The 18,814-nt window shown below is 52.9% G+C and overlaps 7 protein-coding genes across 7 annotated transcripts; all 7 read right to left on the bottom strand.

Annotated features, from left to right (window-relative positions):
* Positions 1-928: 928 nt before the first annotated feature.
* LOC137446213 (proto-oncogene Mas-like) lies at positions 929-2,334 on the bottom strand. The gene is made up of 2 exons (XM_068148603.1): positions 2,198-2,334; positions 929-2,020 (listed from the first exon to the last, which is right to left on the bottom strand). The coding sequence occupies exon 2, from the start codon at positions 1,958-1,960 to the stop codon at positions 1,034-1,036; it is 927 nt and encodes a 308-aa protein (XP_068004704.1). The 5' UTR covers positions 1,961-2,020; positions 2,198-2,334; the 3' UTR covers positions 929-1,033.
* Positions 2,335-3,441: 1,107 nt separating this feature from the next.
* LOC137446170 (mas-related G-protein coupled receptor member X1-like) lies at positions 3,442-4,806 on the bottom strand. The gene has a single exon (XM_068148559.1). The coding sequence runs from the start codon at positions 4,804-4,806 to the stop codon at positions 3,919-3,921; it is 888 nt and encodes a 295-aa protein (XP_068004660.1). The 3' UTR covers positions 3,442-3,918.
* A 1,616-nt stretch (positions 4,807-6,422) lies between these two features.
* LOC137446169 (proto-oncogene Mas-like) lies at positions 6,423-7,196 on the bottom strand. Its single transcript, XM_068148558.1, has 2 exons — positions 6,952-7,196; positions 6,423-6,846 (listed from the first exon to the last, which is right to left on the bottom strand). Exons 1-2 carry the CDS (start codon positions 7,194-7,196, stop codon positions 6,423-6,425), a joined length of 669 nt encoding a protein of 222 aa, XP_068004659.1.
* Positions 7,197-8,345: 1,149 nt separating this feature from the next.
* LOC137446212 (proto-oncogene Mas-like) lies at positions 8,346-10,522 on the bottom strand. Its single transcript, XM_068148602.1, has 2 exons — positions 10,120-10,522; positions 8,346-9,948 (listed from the first exon to the last, which is right to left on the bottom strand). Exon 2 carries the CDS (start codon positions 9,896-9,898, stop codon positions 8,933-8,935), a length of 966 nt encoding a protein of 321 aa, XP_068004703.1. The 5' UTR covers positions 9,899-9,948; positions 10,120-10,522; the 3' UTR covers positions 8,346-8,932.
* Positions 10,523-12,497: 1,975 nt separating this feature from the next.
* LOC137446210 (proto-oncogene Mas-like) lies at positions 12,498-13,778 on the bottom strand. Its single transcript, XM_068148601.1, has 2 exons — positions 13,692-13,778; positions 12,498-13,513 (listed from the first exon to the last, which is right to left on the bottom strand). Exon 2 carries the CDS (start codon positions 13,461-13,463, stop codon positions 12,498-12,500), a length of 966 nt encoding a protein of 321 aa, XP_068004702.1. The 5' UTR covers positions 13,464-13,513; positions 13,692-13,778.
* A 1,197-nt stretch (positions 13,779-14,975) lies between these two features.
* Positions 14,976-16,394, bottom strand: LOC137446168 (proto-oncogene Mas-like). Its single transcript, XM_068148557.1, is given in 2 exon segments — positions 14,976-15,991; positions 16,169-16,394. Coding segments are annotated over 2 exon segments (1,242 nt in total).
* A 978-nt stretch (positions 16,395-17,372) lies between these two features.
* On the bottom strand, positions 17,373-18,792 carry LOC137446209 (proto-oncogene Mas-like). Its single transcript, XM_068148600.1, has 2 exons — positions 18,706-18,792; positions 17,373-18,527 (listed from the first exon to the last, which is right to left on the bottom strand). The coding sequence occupies exon 2, from the start codon at positions 18,475-18,477 to the stop codon at positions 17,512-17,514; it is 966 nt and encodes a 321-aa protein (XP_068004701.1). The 5' UTR covers positions 18,478-18,527; positions 18,706-18,792; the 3' UTR covers positions 17,373-17,511.
* Between the last annotated feature and the right edge of the window lie 22 nt (positions 18,793-18,814).

Here is an 18,814-nt window from a genome sequence, read left to right as displayed (position 1 = left end):
AAATGGTTCTATGATTCTATGATTGGTTTGTTGCACTTCTCATCAGCCAGGCTCTCTGCTGGCAACTCTACAGAAGAACTAGGATGTTCCAAGCCATCCATGCCCCTCTCCTGCCATCTAGAGGCACCAACCTCACAGATATTCATCAACCACCACAGGTGCCATGCTGGCTGTGTCCCTGGAGCCCTCTGAGCCCAGGTGTGGGTGAGCTGTGGGGTCTGGAGTTGATGGTCCTGCTCGGGGGAATCCCATCTGGGCTGGGGCTGGGAGAAGGATTTTGTTGCAGGCAAGTGGCCAGCTAGGCTCCGTTCATAGGAGTGTTCTGCTGGCTTCCAGCAGGCACTGGCTCTCTTAGGAGTCATTATCTTCCACCTCTTGTTGGGGAGGCAGCAGGTGTAGAGGCACAAGCAGCTCTGTCATCACACTGTCTCCATGCTGAACCTCCAGGGCCAGGAGGGGGCTGCACAACCCTGCAGAACAGCCACACTGATGCTTGGACCAGCAGCAATTGGCTCTGCTCCTTGATCAGCCTTTCACTTCTTCAGAGGAGCCAGGTTGCTGGCAAGATACCAGCATGATCCCCATGGCTTGCCTGTGTGGGCAATCCTTGCACAGCCCTGCCTTGCTTGAACAACAAACATCATAGTGTCATAGAGTGGTTTGGCTAAGAAGGGACCTTCAAGGTCATCTACTCCAATTCCCTGCTGTCATCAGGGACAGTTTCAACTAGAGCAGGGGTACAGACAACCTGACCTGGAATGCTTCCAGGGATGGGGCATCTGCCACCTCTCAGGGCGAACTCAGAAAATGATTCACCACACTCAGTGCAAAGTGAGATGGCCAAAGCTCCCCCAGGGCCTTCTGTGCTTCCTAATACCCAGACAAGAGAGCTCCACAGCACCACACAACTCATCTGCTGAGCCACAGGACAGAGAGTTTATTGGCTGGGGCCAGGGCAGGGACAAGCATTTCAGAGATGGGAACACAGCACAGGCACAGCTCCACCTCTCCAGGTCTCCTGAACAGGCAGGTCTCAGACACTGGTCTCCATCACAGCATCCGCAGGCACCTGGCTCCTCTCCTCACTGGTGGCTTCCTCTTCAAACAGTCTTTGGAAGGCAACTTTGACAGAGCATTGGAAGCAGCACTGCTGGCAGCTGCCCACCAGGAGGTAAAGGAGAGGATTGATGGAGCTGTTCAGTGAGGTCAGCAGAAGAGAAATGACAAAAAACCCTGTTGTAAAATCAAGAAGGAAATTTGACACAGTGAAAGGAAGTCCAAAGATGAACAGGAAGAGGACGCTGAGCAGGACAGCAACATAGAGTTTGCCTGGGTGTCGTCTCTGGGAGCCACATCGCAGTTTGATGAACAGGGCCAGGTTGGAAAGCAACGGGATGAAAGAGAACAGAACAAAATTCACAATGTTCAAAACACTGAACACTTTACCAGTACTTTCAGTAAAACTCCGAGCCAGAAACAGCAGCAGAAGAAAAAGTGCAGCAAGAGCCCAGATCACCCCACAGAGGATGCCTGACAAATGCTTAGGGCGGTGACACCGGTACCAAACCGGGAACCAAACAGCCAGGCAGCGCTCCACGCTCATGGCTGTCAGCAGATACATGCCAGCAAAATAGCAAAACAGGAACACCCATAAAGAGAAATACAGGCTCAGGAAGAGATCATCACTAAAAATGCAATTTACTTCTGCAATAATAAATGTTGTAGAAAAAAGAAGAAGGATCAGGAGCAGAGAGAAGTCAGCGATGGCCAGGTTCAGGACATAGACAGTGAAGGGATTCCGCTTCATGCGGAAGCCCAGGAGCCACAGGACCACCACATTCCCCACAAGTCCACACAAGCAGATACAGGAGAAGCCACCTAAAATTACGTAGTAGGCATAATTTGGACTTGCACACTCATTGGGGTGAATCTTTTCCCAATCTGCAGATCCAGCAGTCATGTTCCTCAGTGAGAGGTCTGCTGTGATGTTCTCCTCCACAACAAATGCCCCTGCGGCCCCCTAGGAGAGATGAGGAAGGAGAAGGAAATGAGAGGTTTGGTGCGTCCAGCATTCACCATCTTCCCCCACTGCCCCACGTCAGCCTGAGGCTGCCCTATGAAGAACTCAAGCCTTGTGCCCAGGACAGGCTCCAATCCCTCCAGTCCTCTCCCAGGTCGGAAGGCTTCACACACCTACCTGTCCCCAACCTCTGACCTCTTGTTGAGTGGTGCTTCTGCAGGAGCTCCAGCACACAGGGTCTCTGTGGGCCGTCCAGACTTGACAGCAGAGAAAGGATGGTGATGTCTGCTGGGGCCAGCCACTGTGCTCCAGCCTCGTTCTTCGTGCCTGAGGAGCAGATCTTTGCCCACAGATCACACCCCCTGCTCAAGTGACTCCCCTCACAATCTCATCACATCAGTGACAGCTTCCCCTCACATGTCCCATGGACAGAGATCTTGTCAGCAGGACTTGGTCAGCCCATCCCCTTCCTGCCCTCCTGCCATCCTACTGCATTGTCCTGCCATATCAGTGTCTCAGGGCCCACTGTGTGTGCCTACTGCTGGACCAAGAGACCCTCCACACTGGGCCATCACCAGTGTGTGGACATTGACAGCATAAGGGCTTCACCTGCTCCCTCTGGTGATACCTCCACCTGAGGAATAGCATCACAGCTTGTGTCTGTGGTTCCATAGGGCTGGAAATGGGACTTGAGCTGCAAGGCTCTTCTCTCTGCAAACCTCATCCATCAGCACGATGGAGACAGCTCACTTTGCTCTCTGTTTCTTTGTAAATTTAGAATTCTCTTTATGACTCTGTCCCTTTCTCTCTTTTTCTTTCATGCTCTCTTGCTTTTTCATTTTTACTCTCTTTGTCTTGCTCTCTCTCTCCCATTCTCTCTCACACAGTGTCATTCTCAGGTTCCTTCTCTCTTTCTCCAAACTCAAGCTCACCCCATCTCCCACTCCCCATACCACTCATCTCACACCACACAGCATCACCCCTGCCCTTACCCACATCTCCAGGCCTTTGGGCACAGCCCTGCCTTGCTTGATCAACACAGCTGGGGAACGCTCCCCCTGGGACCTATGTGGCAGGCCTGCCACAAGCAAGAGAGCTCCAAAACACCACACATCTCATTTGCTCAGCCACAGCACACAGAACTTCTGGGCTGGGGTCAGGACAGGGATGGGAACAGCATTGGGGACCCTGCATGGGCACAACCTGTAATGCTCTGGTCCTCCCGTTCCCAAGCCTGGCCAGCAGCCGGTTCGTGGTACCTGTGTTACAGTTCAAAGGATTCCCTTGGAGCAAAGGAAGGCAAAACGACACCAAGGGGCTGATGAACTGAGTTTATTAGATGGAACCCGGAGCAGAGGGAAAATGGGAGGGAACAGCAGTAGGCAAAACACACCTGCAAGAGAAGGGCTATCACCATTTCCCTGCCTTGAACATGGGCACATTATCGCAGGAGCAGTTCCGAGTTTTTGGCGGTGGCGGGGAGCAGGGCCGAGCTTCGTGGCTTGTGTCCGGGCGGCAGGCAGCGAGCGGGGCCGGGCGGAGCGGCGCCGGCAGTGGGAGCGGAGAGGCGCCCGGTGGCTGCCTGCCGCGGAGCCCTCTGGACCCGCAGGCAGTGGCGAAGGGAGCGGTGCGGGGCCCTGCAGAGTAGGCAGCGCGGAGCGGCGGGGGAAGGGGGGAGAAGGAGAGTGGAGCATAACCGAGGCTTCCTCTGGCCCCCTGCCCCCTTCTGCTTGCCTGGAAGTCGACCCTTATCCCCCATTCCCCCCATACCCAAGGCTGTGCTGAGCGCCATGTGCACACCGGCTCTTCAGTAGCCCTGTTTGAAACAATGAAAACACCTGGAGTGGGACACCTGTGTGCCAGGCTCCACATCTCCAGGCCTCCTGGATAGCAGGGCTTCAGACACTGGTTTCCATCACAGCATCCCCAGGCTCCTGGCTCCTCTCCTCGTTCGTGGCTCCCTCTTCAAACAGCCTTAGCAAAGCAGCTCTGATGGAGCATTGGAACCCGCGCTGCCGGCAGCTGCCCACCAGGAAGTAAATGACAGGATTGATGGAGCTGTTCAGTGAGGTCAGCAGAATAGAGATATAAAATATATGTGGATAAAAGTTAAAAATAAAACCCTCCACGCTGAAAGGAAACCCTAAGACTACCAGGAAGAGGACACTGAGCAGGACAGCAACATAGAGTTTGCCTGGGTGTCGTCTCTGGGAGCCACATCGCAGTTTGATGAACAGGGCCAGGTTGGAAAGCAATGGGATGAAAGCAAACAAAACAAAATTCACAATGCTGAAAATATAAAGGATATGGTAATTCCATGTACCAAGACCATAAGGAAGAAACACTGAGGAAACAAAGAGTATAGCGAGAGTCCAGAGCAACCCACACATGATGGCTGAGCAGTGCCTTGAGCGGTGGCACCGGTACCAAACTGGGAACAAAGCAGCCAGACAGCGCTCCACGCTCATGGCTGTCAGCAGATACATGCCAGCCACATAACAAAACAGGAACATAACGAACAGGATACCATCAGTTAAACCAAACACCCTATAGTCAATACAATAGACCCATGAAATAAAGTAGAGTGTAAATCTTGCAAGCAGGGTCAGGAGCAGAGAGAAGTCAGCGATGGCCAGGTTCAGGACATAGACGGTGAAGGGATTCTTCTTCATGCGGAAGCCCAGGAGCCACAGGACCACCGCATTGCCCACAAGTCCACACACACAGATGCAAGTACAGACACAGGCAATTATAAGGATGTCATATATTGGACTTTCACACCTCATGTAATTGTAGGCTTCAGGTTCTGGATATGTTGTAATTGTGTATGTTAGAGAGAGGTCTGTTGGGATGGTCTCCTCCATGGCTAGTGACCCTGCCCTGCGTGGCTGCCTTCTCTTTCTCCCACCACGTCCTAGAGGACACAAAGAAGGAGAAGGAAACAAGGAACACTGCTGTTCTCATCATGTGCCATCTTTCCTCATGACCCCACACCAGCCCCAAACTGCTTGATGAAGGACCCTGCACCTGTTATGACCAGTGCCCACCCATCCAATCCTCTCTCTGGAGAGGAGGCATTACTCACCTGTGCAATAAAGGTCTCCTACTGCTTGGTGCTCCAGGGAACACCAGTGGTGCTGCAAGAGTTCCAGCACACAAGGCCTCTGTGGAGCTTCCAGGCCTGACAGGACAAAGAGATTGAAGATGGCTGCTGGGGACACCTGCTCCTCAACCTCCTTCTTCGTGCCTGAGGAGCAGATCTTTGCCCACATGTGATCATCCCGAGCTCAAGAGACTCCCCTCACTATCTCATCACATCAGTGACAGCTTCCCCTCACATGTCCCATGGATGATGATCTTGTCAGCAGGACTTGGTCATGCTATCCTCTTTGTCTCCTCCTGCTCTCCTTCTTTATTTCTTTTTCTCCCTTTCTGTCTTTGTATCTCCCCATGTCTCTCTCCTGCAATCTCTTCTCAGTTTTCTTCTGTCTTTCTCCAAACTCAGGCTCACCCCATCTCTCACTACCTGCTCCACACAACACCATCACTGCCATTACTCATTTCTCCAGCCCTATGGACACAGCCCTGCCTTGCTTGATGCCTTCTTTGGGGAAGGCTCTCCCTGGGACCCATGTGTCAGGCCTGCCCCAAGCAAAAGAGCCCCAAAACACCACACATGTCATCTGCTCAGCCACAGCACACAGAGTTTCTGGTCTGCAGTCAGGGCAGGGATGGGCATTGCAGTAGGAAACACAGCCCTGCTACAGCCTCTTGTCATGACCTGGAAGGCAAAACGACACCAAGGGGCTGATGAACTGAGTTTATTAGATTGGACCCGGAGCAGAGGGAAAATGTGAGGGAAAAGCAGTGGGCAAAACACACCTGCAAGAGAAGGGCTATCACCATTTCCCTGCCTTGAACATGGGCACATTGTCGCAGGAGCAGTTCCGAGTTTTTGGTGGTGGGGGGGAGCAGGGCCGAGCTTCGTGGCTTGTGTCCGGGGGGCAGGCAGCGAGCGGGGCCGGGCGGAGCGGCGCCGGCAGTGGGAGCGGAGAGGCGCCCGGTGGCTGCCTGCCGCGGAGCCCTCTGGACCCGCAGGCAGTGGCGAAGGGAGCGGTGCGGGTCCGCGCAGAGTAGGCAGTGAAGAGCGGCGTGAGAAGTGGGGAGGTGGAGACCGGACTTGAGCGGAGCAGAGCCGAGCCGAGGCTTCCTCCGGCCCCCTGCTCCCTCCTGCTTCCCTGGAAGTCTGCCCTTTTCCCCCACTCCTCCCATACCCAGAGCTGTGCAGAGCGCCATGCCCACATCGGCCGTTCAGTAGCACTGTTTGAGGCAATGAAAACACTTGGAGTGGGACACCTGTGTGCCAGGCTCCACATCCCCAGGCCTCCTTGCCAGCAGGGCTTCAGACACTCGTCTCCATCACAGCATCCCCAGGCACATGGCTCCTCTCCTCACTAGTGGCACCCTCATCAAACAGTCTTTGGAAAGCAACTCTGATGGAGCATTGGATCCGACAGTGCTGGCAGCTGCCCACCAGGAAGTAAATGACAGGATTGATGGAGCTGTTCAGTGAGGCCAGCAGAAAAGATACATAAAAATCTTTTGGATAATAAAAAGAAATGAAAATCTCCACACTGAAAGGAAATCCTAAGAGGACCACGAAGAGGACACTGAGCAGGACAGCAACATAGAGTTTGCCTGGGTGTCGTCTCTGGGAGCCACATCGCAGTTTGATGAACAGGGCCAGGTTGGAAAGCAATGGGATGGAAGCAAACAGGGCAATATTCACAATGCTTAAAACACTTTGGGTATGGTAACAGTCTATGCTGAAAGGACAAGCAAGAAACAGCAAAGTAACAAAAAGAGCAGCTAGGGTCCAGAGCAACCCACACATGATGGCTGAGCAGTGCCTTGAGCGGTGGCACCGGTACCAAACTGGGAACACAGCAGCCAGGCAGCGCTCCACGCTCATGGCTGTCAGCAGATACATGCCAGCCAAATAACAAAACAGGAACATAACGAACAGGATAGCATTAGCTAAGTGAAACTCTGTATAGTCAATACAATAGACCCATGGAATAAAGTAGAGTGTAAATTTTGCAAGCAGGATGAGGAGCAGAGAGAAGTCAGCGATGGCCAGGTTCAGGACATAGACGGTGAAGGGATTCTTCTTCATGTGGAAGCCCAGGAGCCACAGGACCACCGCATTGCCCACAAGTCCACACACACAGATGCAAGTGAAGACACAGGCAATTATAAGGATGTCATATATTGGACTTTTACACCAAATGTAATCGTAGTCTTCAGGTTCTGGATATGTTGTAATTGTGTATGTTAGAGAGAGGTCTGTTGGGATGGTCTCCTCCATGGCTAGTGACCCTGCCCTGCGTGGCTGTCTTCTCTTTCTCCCACCACGTCCTAGGAGAGACAAAGAAGGAGAAGGAAACGAGGAACACTGCTGTTCTCATCATGTGCCATCTTTCCTCATGACCCCACACCAGCCCCAAGCTGCTTGATGAAGGACCCTGCACCTGTTATGACCAGTGCCCACCCATCCAATCCTCTCTCTGGAGAGGAGGCATTACTCACCTGTGCAATAAAGGTCTCCTACCGCTTGGTGCTCCAGGGAACACCAGTGGTGCTGCAAGAGTTCCAGCACACAAGGCCTCTGTGGAGCTTGCAGGCCTGACAGGACAAAGAGATTGATGATGGCTGCTGGAGACACCTGCTCTTCAACCTCCTTCTTCGTGCCTGAGGAGCAGATCTTTGCCCACATGTGATCATCCCGAGCTCAAGAGACTCCCCTCACTATCTCATCACATCAGTGACAGCTTCCCCTCACATGTCCCATGGATGATGATCTTGTCAGCAGGACTTGGTCATGCTATCCTCTTTGTCTCCTCCTGCTGTCCTTCTTTATTTCTTTTTCTCCCTTTCTGTCTTTGTATCTCCCCATGTCTCTCTCCTGCAATCTCTTCTCAGTTTTCTTCTGTCTTTCTCCAAACTCAAGCTCACCCCATCACTCACTACCTGCTCCACACAACACCATCACTGCCATTACTCATTTCTCCAGCCCTATGGACACAGCCCTGCCTTGCTTGATGCCTTCTTTGGGGAAGGCTCTCCCTGGGACCCATGTGTCAGGCCTGCCCCAGGCAAAAGAGCCCCAAAACACCACACATGTCATCTGCTCAGCCACAGCACACAGAGTTTCTGGTCTGCAGCCAGGGCAGGGATGGGCATTGCAGTAGGAAACACAGCCCTGCTACAGCCTCTTGTCATGACCTGGAAGGCAAAACGACACCAAGGGGCTGATGAACTGAGTTTATTAGATTGGACCCGGAGCAGAGGGAAAATGGGAGGGAAAAGCAGTGGGCAAAACACACATGCAAGAGAAGGGCTATCACCATTTCCCTGCCTTGAACATGGGGGCATTGTCGCGGGAGCAGTTCCGAGTGTTTTGGCGGTGGGGGGGAGCAGGGCCGAGCTTCGTGGCTTGAGTCCGGGCGGCAGGCAGCGAGCGGGGCCGGGCGGAACGACGCCGGGGGTGGGAGCGGAGAGGCGCCCGGTGGCTGCCTGCCGCGGAGCCCTCTGGACCCGCAGGCAGTGGCGAAGGGAGCGGTGCGGGGCCGTGCAGAGTAGGCGGTGAAGAGCGGCGGGGGAAGGGGGGAGGTGGAGACCGGACCTGAGCGGAGCGGAGCCGAGCCGAGCCGAGGCTTCCTCTGGCCCCCTGCTCCCTCCTGCTTCCCTGGAAGTCTGCCCTTTTCCCCCACTCCCCCCATACCCAGAGCTGTGCAGAGCGCCATGCCCACATCGGCCATTCAGTAGCACTGTTTGAAACAATGAAAACAGTTGGAGTGGGACACCTCTATGCCAGGCTCCACCTCTCCAGGCCTCCTTGCCAGTAGGGCTTCAGACGCAGGTCTCCATCACAGCATCCCCAGGCACTTGGCTTCTCTCCTCATTGGCGGCTCCCTCTTCAAACAGTCTTTGGAAGGCAACTGTCAAAGAGCATTGGAATCGGTGCTGCCGGCAGCTCCCCAGCAGGAAGTAAATGACAGGATTGATGGAGCTGTTCAGTGAGGCCAGCAGAAAAGAAATGTGAAATGGTCGTCCATAAACATGATAAAGGAAACTCTCCACACTGAAAGGAAATCCTAAGAGGACCACGAAGAGGACACTGAGCAGGACAGCAACATAGAGTTTGCCTAGGTGTCGTCTCTGGGAGCCACATCGGAGTTTGATGTACAGGGCCAGGTTGGAAAGCAATGGGATGAAGGAGAAGAGAACAAAATTCACAATGCATAAAACGTATAGGATGTGGCCAAAGACACTACCAAAAGGATCGAGAAGAAACACCAAAGCAACAAAAAGGGCAGGAAGAGTCCAGAGCACTCCACACATGATGGCTGAGCTGTGCTTTGGGCGGTGGCACTGGTACCAAACTGGGAACAAAGCAGCCAGGCACTGCTCCACACTCATGGCTGTCAGCAGATACATGCCAGCAAAATAGCCCAACAGGAAGAGAAGGAACAGACTATGATCTATAAGGAGAAAATCACCATAGTCAATACAATAGACTGCTGAAAGAAGAAGGAAGGTAAATTCTGCAAGAAGGATCAGGAGCAGAAGGAAATCAGCAATGGCCAGGTTCAGGACATAGACAGTGAAGGGATTCTGCTTCATGCGGAAGCCCAGGAGCCACACGACCCCCACATTCCCCACAAGCCCACACAAGGAGATGCAAGAACAGACACAGGCAATTATCAAGACATCCTCTGATACTCTTGGACAGCGATCATAATTAGATTCTTCAAGTTCTGGATATGTTGTAGTCGTGTATCTTAGAGAGAGGTCTGTTGGGATGGTCTCCTCCATGGCTAGTGACCCTGCCCTGCGTGGCTGCCTTCTCTTTCACCCACCACGTCCTAGGAGAGACAAAGAAGGAGAAGGAAACGAGGAACATTGCTGTTCTCAGCATGTGCCATCTTTCCTCACGACCCCACACCAGCCCCAAGCTGCTTGATGAAGGACCCTGCACCTGTTATGACCAGTGCCCACCCATCCAATCCTCTCTCTGGAGAGGAGGCATTACTCACCTGTGCAATAAAGGTCTCCTACCGCTTGGTGCTCCAGGGAACACCAGTGGTGCTGCAAGAGTTCCAGCACACAAGGCCTCTGTGGAGCTTGCAGGCCTGACAGGACAAAGAGATTGATGATGGCTGCTGGAGACACCTGCTCTTCAACCTCCTTCTTTGTGCCTGAGGAGCAGATCTTTGCCCACATGTGATCATCCCGTGCTCAAGAGACTCCCCTCACAATCTCATCACATCAGTGACAGCTTCCCCTCACATGTCCCATGGATGATAATCTTGTCAGCAGGACTTGGTCATGCTATCCTCTTTGTCTCCTCCTGCTGTCCTTCGTTATTTCTTTTTCTCCCTTTCTGTCTTTGTATCTCCCCATGTCTCTCTCCTGCAATCTCTTCTCAGTTTTCTTCTGTCTTTCTCCAAACTCAGGCTCACCCCATCACTCACTACCCGCTCTACACAACACCATCACAGCCATTACTCATTTCTCCAGCCCTATGGACACAGCCCTGCCTTGCTTGATGCCTTCCTTGGGGAAGGCTCTCCCTGGGACCCATGTGTCAGGCCTGCCCCAGGCAAAAGAGCCCCAAAACACCACACATGTCATCTGCTCAGCCACAGCACACAGAGTTTCTGGTCTGCAGCCAGGGCAGGGGTGGGCATTGCAGTAGGAAACACAGCCCTGCTACAGCCTCTTGTCATGACCTGGAAGGCAAAACGACACCAAGGGGCTGATGAACTGAGTTTATTAGATTGGACCCAGAGCAGAGGGAAAATGGGAGGGAAAAGCAGTGGGCAAAACACACCTGCAAGAGAAGGGCTATCACCATTTCCCTGCCTTGAACATGGGAGCAAGCGTCTCCCCTCACAATCTCATCACATCAGTGACAGCTTCCCCTCACATGTCCCATGGACGGAGATCTTGTCAGTGGAACTTGGTCATGCCACCCTCTATGTCTTCTCCTGCTGTCCTCCTGTTTCATCCCACCACATGAGGCTTACCCTCCTAACAGTGTGTGTGCCTGCTGCTGGACCAAGAGACCCTCCACACTGGGCCGTCACCACTGTGTGAACACCAACAGCATAAGGGCTTCACCTGCTGCTTGTGGTGAAATCCCCAACGGAGGAATAGCCTCAGAGATTGTGTCTGTGATTCCATAGGGCTGGAAATGGGACTTAAGCTACAAGGCTCTTCTCTCTGCAAACCTCATCCATCAGCACGATGGAGACAGCTCACTTTGCTCTCTGTTTCTTTGTAAATTTCCAATTATCTTTGTCTCTGCCCCTTTCTCTCTTTTTCTTTCATGTTCTCTTGCTTTTTCTTTCCTTCTTCCTATGTCTTGCTCTCTCTCTCCCATTCTCTTTCACAAAGTGTCATTCTCAGGTTCTTTCTCTTATTCTCCAAACTCAAGCTCACCCCATCTCTCACTCCCCATACCACTCATCCCACACCACACATCATCACCCCTGCCCTTGCCCATTTCTCCAGCCCTTTGGGCAAAGCTCTACCTTGCTTGATCAACACAGCTGGGGAAGGCTCCCCCTGGGACCCATGTGTCAGGCCTGCCCCAGGCAAGAGAACCCCAAAACACCACACATCTCATTTTGCTCAGCCACAGCACACAGAGTTTCTGGTCTGCAGCCAGTGCAAGGATGAGCATTGCAGTAGGGAGCACAGCCCTGCTAGAGCCTCTTGTCATGACCTGGTCCTCCCCTTCCCAAGCCTGGCCAGCAGCCGGTGCAGTGTAGCTGTGTTACGGTTCAAAGGATTCCCTTGGAGAAAAGGAAGGCAAAACGACACCAAGGGGCTGATGAACTGAGTTTATCAGATGGAACCCGGAGCAGAGGGAAAATGGGAGGGGAAATCAGTGGGCAAAACACACCTGCAAGAGAAGGGCTATCACCATTTCCCTGCCTTGAACATGGGCACATTGTCGCAGGAGCAGTTCCGAGTTTCTTGGCGGCGGGGGGAGCAGGGCCGAGCTTCGTGGCTTGTGTCCGGGCGGCAGGTGCGAGCGGGGCCGGGCGGAACGACGCCGGGGGTGGGAGCGGAGAGGCGCCCGGTGGCTGCCTGCCGCGGAGCCCTCTGGACCCGCAGGCAGTGGCGAAGGGAGCGGTGCGGGGCCCTGCAGAGTAGGCAGCGCGGAGCGGCGGGGGAAGGGGGGAGGAGGAGACCGGAGCCGAGCCGAGGCTTCCTCTGGCCCCCTGCTCCCTCCTGCTTCCCTGGAAGTCGGCCCTTATCCCCCACTCCCCCCATGCCCAGAGCTGTGCAGAGCGCCATGTGCACACCGGCCCTTCAGTAGCCCTGTTTGAAACAATGAAAACACCTGGAGTGGGACACCTGTGTGCCAGGCTCCACAGCTCCAGGCCTCCTCGATAGCAGGGCTTCAGACACTGGTCTCCATCACAGCATCCCCAGGCTCCTGGCTCCTCTTCTCACTGGTGGCACCCTCTTCAAACAGCCTTAGCAAAGCAACTCTGATGGAGCATTGGAACCGGCGCTGCCGGCAGCTGCCCACCAGGAAGTAAATGACAGGATTGATGGAGCTGTTCAGTGAGGCCAGCAGAATCAAAGTATAAAATCGATGTGGAGAAAAGCCAGAAGTAAAACCCTCCACGCTGAAAGGAAACCCTAAGGCAACCAGGAAGAGGACACTGAGCAGGACAGAAACATAGAGTTTGCCTGGGTGTCGTCTCTGGGAGCCACATCGGAGTTTGATGAACAGGGCCAGGTTGGAAAGCAATGTGATGGAAGCGAACAGAGCAAAATTCACAATGCTGAAAATATAAACAATATGGTAATTCCATGTACCAAGAGTATAAGGAAGAAATATTGAGGAAACAAAGAGTATTGCGAGAGTCCAGAGCAACCCACACATGATGGCTGAGCAGTGCCTTGAGCGGTGGCACCGGTACCAAACTGGGAACACAGCAGCCAGGCAGCGCTCCACGCTCATGGCTGTCAGCAGATACATGCCAGCCAAATAACAAAACAGGAACATAATTAACAGGATAGCATTAGCTAAACGAAACTCTGTATAGTCAATGCAATAGACCCATGGAATAAAGTAGAGTGTAAATTTTGCAAGCAGGATGAGGAGCAGAGAGAAGTCAGCGATGGCCAGGTTCAGGACATAGACGGTGAAGGGATTCTTCTTCATGCGGAAGCCCAGGAGCCACAGGACCACCGCATTGCCCACAAGTCCACACACACAGATGCAAGTACAGACACAGGCAATTATAAGGATGTCGTATATTGGACTTTTACACCAAATGTAATTGTAGTCTTCAGGTTCTGGATATGTTGTAGTCGTGTATCTTAGAGAGAGGTCTGTTGGGATGGTCTCCTCCATGGCTAGTGACCCAGCCCTGCGTGGCTGCCTTCTTTTTCACCCACCACGTCCTAGGAGAGACAAAGAAGGAGAAGGAAACGAGGATCATTGCTATTCTCAGCACTTGCCATCTTTCCTCATGACCCCACAACAGGCCCAAGCTGTTTGATGAAGTGCCCTCTCTCCTGTAATACTTATGACCAGTGCCCACCCATCCAATCATTTCCCTGGACAGGAGGCATGTCTCACCTGCCCAAATCTGGTCTCATACATCTTTGAATTCCTTGGAACAGTGCTGCTGCTGCAGGAGCTCAAATACATAGGTCCTGTGTGGAGCTTCCAGGCCTGACAGGACAATGAGATTGATAATGGCTGCTGGAGACACCTGCTGTTCTTCAGCCTCCTTCTTCGTGTCTGAGAAGCAGATCTTGGACCACAGATCACACCCCCTGCTCAAGTGACTCCCCTCACAATCTCATCACATCGGTGACAGCTTCCCCTCACATGTCCCATGGACAGAGATCTTGTCAGCAGGACTTGGTCATGCCACCCCCTTCCTGCCCTCCTGCCATCCTACTGCATTGTCCCTCCATATCAGTGTCCCAGGGCCCACTGTGTGTGCCTGATGCTGGACCAAGGGACCCTCCACTCTGGGCCATCATCTGTGTGTGGACATTGACAGCATAAGGGCTTCACCTGCTGCCTCTGGTGATATCTCCACCTGAGGAATAGCATCACAGCTTGTGTCTGTGGTTCCATAGGGCTGGAAATGGGACTTGAACTGCAAGGGTCTTATCTCTGCAAACCTCATCCATCAGCATGATGGAGACAGCTCACTTTGCTCTCTGTTTCTTTGTAAATTTCCAATTCTCTTCATGTCTTTGTCTCTCTCTTTCATTCATGCTCTCTTGCTTTTTCGTTTGTCCTCTCTTTGTCTTGCTCTCTCTCTCCCATTCTCTTTCACACAGTGTCATTCTCAGGTTCCTTCTCTCTTACTCCAAACTCAAGCTCACCCCATCTCTCACTCCCCATACCACTCATCCCACACCACACAGCATCATCCCTGCCCTTACCCATATCTCCAGCCCTTTGGGCACAGCCCTGCCTTGCTTGATCAACACAGCTGGGGAAGGCTCCCCCTGGGACCCATGTGTCAGGCCTGCCTCAGGCAAGAGAGCTCCAAAACACCACACATCTCATTTGCTCAGCCACAGCACACAGAGCTTCTGGGCTGGGGCCAGAACAGGGATGGGCACTGCAGTAGGGACTCTGCATGGGCACAACCTGTAATGCTCTGGTCCACCCCTTCCCAAGCCTGGCCAGCAGCAGGTGCAGGGTAGCTTTGTTACGGTTCAAAGGATTCCCTTGGAGCAAAGGAAGGCAAAACGACACCAAGTGGCTGATGAACTGAGTTAATTAGATGGAACCCGGAGCAGAGGGAAAATGGGAGGGAAAAGCAGGGGGCAAAACGCACCTGCAAGAGAAGGGCTATCACCATTTCCGAGGATCCGAGGCCTTCTTGCCATAAGAGCTTCACACGCTGGTGTCCATCACAGCATCCCCAGGCACCTGGCTCCTCTCCTCACCTGCAGCTTCCTCTTCAAACAGTCTTCGGAAGGCACCTTGGATGGAGCATTGGAAGCGGCACTGGCTGTAGCTCCCCACCAGGAAGTAAATGACAGGATTGATGGAGCTGTTCAGTGCGGCCAGCAGAAAAGAAAAGTACACTGGATGTCTATGGAAATAATGCAGGAAAATCTCCACAGTGAAAGGAAACCAGAAGACAATCAGGAAGAGGACACTGAGCAGCACAGCAACATAGAATTTGCCTGGGTGTCGTCTCTGGGAGCCACATTGGAGTTTGATGAAGAGAACCAGGTTAGAAAGCAGTGGGAGGGAAGAGAACAGGGCAATATTCACAATGTTTAAAACACTGGATACTCCATCACAGCTTGCAGTAGAAACACAAGTCAGGATCATCATCAGAAGAAAAAGTGCAGGGAGAACCCAGAGCATCCCACACAGGATGCCTGGGAAATGCTTTGAGCAGTGGCACCGGTACCAAACTGGGAACAAAGCAGCCAGGCATTGCTCCATGCTCGTGGCTGTCAGCAGATACATGCCCACCAAATAAAATACCAGGAAGAGAGGTAACAGGATAGCATTGCCTAAATTGAACTCCTTATAGTCAAAACAGCAGACCAATGAAATAATGTATAGTATAAATCTTGCACCAAGAACCAGGAGCAGAGAGAAGTCAGTGATGGCCAGGTTCAGGACATAGACAGTGAAGGGATTCTGCTTCATGCAGAAGCCCAGGACCCACATGATCACCACATTGCCTACAAGTCCACACACACAGATGCAAGTGAAGAAACAGGCAATTATAATGATGGCATAACTTGGTGGTTTACACCTAATGAAACTGTAGTCTCCAGGTTCTAGAGATGTTGTATTTGTTTATATTAGAGAGAGGTCTGTTGGGATGGTCTCCTCCATGGCTAGCGACCCAGCCCTGCGTGGCTGCCTCCTCTTTCTCTCACTATATCCTAGGAGAGGCAATGAAGGAGAAGGAAATGAGGAACATTGATGTTCTCAGCACTTGCCAACTTTCCTCACGACCCCACACCAGCCCCAAATTGCTTGATGAAGGACCCTGCACCTGTCATGCTTATGACCAGTGCCCACCCATCCAATCCTCTGCCCAGAGAGGAGGCATCACTCACCTGCACAGTAAAGATCTCCTACTGTTTGGTGCTGCTGGGAACAGTGTTGCTGCTGCAGTAGCTCTGGCACACAGGTCCTCTGTGGAGCTTCCAGGCCTGACAGGACAAAGAGATTGATGATGGCTGCTGGGGACACTCGCTCAGCTTCAGCTTCCTTCTTCGTGCCCAAGGAGCAGATCTTTGCCCACAGATCACATCCCGTGCTCCAAAACACCACACATCTCATCTGCTCAGCCACAGCACACAGAGTTTCTGGTCTGCAGCCAGTGCAAGGATGAGCATTGCAGTAGGGAACACAGCGCTGCTACAGCCTCTTCTCATGACCTGGTCCTCCCCTTCCCAAGCCTGGCCAGCAGCCGGTGCAGGGTAGCATTGACATAATACAACTACCTGAAGGGAGGTTGTAGACAGGCGGATGATGGTCTCTTCTCCCAGGCACCCAGTAACAGAACAAGAGGACACAGTCTCAGGCTGCGCCAGGGGAGGTTCAGGTTGGATGTTAGGAAGAAGTTCTATACAGAAAGAGTGATTGCGCTATGGAATGGGCTGCCCGGGGAGCTGGTGGAGTCGCCGTCATTGAGGGTGTTCAGAAGGAGACTTGATGGGGTGCTTGGTGCCATGGGTTAGCTGTTTGGGTGGGTTGGATTGGTTGATGGGTTGGACATGATGATCTTGAAGGTCTCTTCCAACCTGGTTTTGTTTATTCTAATAAAGGTTCAAAGGATTCCCTTGGAGGAAAGGAAGGCAAAACGACACCAAGGGGCTGATGAACTGAGTTTATTAGATGGAACCCGGAGAAGAGAGAAAATGGGAGGGAAAAGCAGTGGGCAAAACACACCTGCAAGAGAAGGGCTATCACCATTTCCCTGCCTTGAACATGGGCACATTGTCGCAGGAGCAGTTCCGAGTGTTTTGGCGGTGGGGGGGAGCAGGGCCGAGCTTCGTGGCTTGTGTCCGGGCGGCAGGTGCGAGCGGGGCCGGGCGGAGCGGCGCCGGCAGTGGGAGCGGAGAGGCGCCCGGTGGCTGCCTGCCGCGGAGCCCTCTGGACCCGCAGGCAGTGGCGAAGGGAGCGGTGCGGGGCCCTGCAGAGTAGGCAGCGCGGAGCGGCGGGGGAAGGGGGGAGGAGGAGACCGGAGCCGAGCCGAGGCTTCCTCTGGCCCCCTGCTCCCTCCTGCTTCCCTGGAAGTCGGCCCTTATCCCCCACTCCCCCCATACCCAGAGCTGTGCAGAGTGCCATGTGCACACCGGCCATTCAGTAGCACTGTTTGAAACAATGAAAACACCTGGAGTGGGACACCTGTGTGCCAGGCTCCACATCTCCAGGCCTCCTCGATAGCAGGGCTTCAGACACTGGTCTCCATCACAGCATCCCCAGGCTCCTGGTTCCTCTCCTCACTCGTGGCTCCCTCTTCAAACAGCCTTAGCAAAGCAGCTCTGATGGAGCATTGGAACCGGCGCTGCCAGCAGCTGCCCACCAGGAAGTAAATGACAGGATTGATGGAGCTGTTCAGTGAGGCCAGCAGAATCGACGTATAATATCGTTGTGGAGAAAAGTCAGAGATAAAACCCTCGGTGCTGAAAGGAAACCCTAAGGCAACCAGGAAGAGGACACTGAGCAGGACAGAAACATAGAGTTTGCCTGGGTGTCGTCTCTGGGAGCCACATCGGAGTTTGATGAACAGGGCCAGGTTGGAAAGCAATGTGATGGAAGCGAACAGAACAAAATTCACAATGCTGGAAATATAAAGGATATGGTAATTCCCTGTATCAAGAGTATAAGGAATAAACATTGAGGAAACACAGAGTATAGCGAGAGTCCAGAGCAACCCACACATGATGGCTGAGCAGTGCCTTGAGCGGTGGCACCGGTACCAAACTGGGAACACAGCAGCCAGGCAGCGCTCCACGCTCATGGCTGTCAGCAGATACATGCCAGCCAAATAACAAAACAGGAACATAATTAACAGGATAGCATTAGCTAAACGAAACTCTGTATAGTCAATGCAATAGACCCATGCAATAATGTGGAGTGTAAATTTTGCAAGCAGGATGAGGAGCAGAGAGAAGTCAGCGATGGCCAGGTTCAGGACATAGATGGTGAAGGGATTCCTCTTCATGCGGAAGCCCAGGAGCCACAGGACCACCGCATTGCCCACAAGTCCACACACACAGATGCAAGTACAGACACAGGCAATTATAAGGATGTCGTATATTGGACTTTTACACCAAATGTAATTGTAGTCTTCAGGTTCTGGATATGTTGTAGTCGTGTATCTTAGAGAGAGGTCTGTTGGGATGGTCTCCTCCATGGCTAGTGACCCAGCCCTGCGTGGCTGCCTTCTTTTTCACCCACCACGTCCTAGGAGAGACAAAGAAGGAGAAGGAAACGAGGATCATTGCTATTCTCAGCACTTGCCATCTTTCCTCATGACCCCACAACAGGCCCAAGCTGTTTGATGAAGTGCCCTCTCTCCTGTAATACTTATGACCAGTGCCCACCCATCCAATCATTTCCCTGGACAGGAGGCATGTCTCACCTGCCCAAATCTGGTCTCATACATCTTTGAATTCCTTGGAACAGTGCTGCTGCTGCAGGAGCTCAAATACATAGGTCCTGTGTGGAGCTTCCAGGCCTGACAGGACAAT

The sequence above is a fragment of the Melanerpes formicivorus genome, unplaced genomic scaffold (genome assembly GCF_026170545.1).
Source record: "Melanerpes formicivorus ecotype bairdi unplaced genomic scaffold, bMelFor1.0.p_v2 SCAF_16, whole genome shotgun sequence".
Classification (NCBI taxonomy): Eukaryota; Metazoa; Chordata; class Aves; order Piciformes; family Picidae; genus Melanerpes; species Melanerpes formicivorus.
The sequence above is the reverse complement of the archived record's forward strand: the minus strand, read 5'-3'. Positions and strand labels throughout refer to the sequence as shown.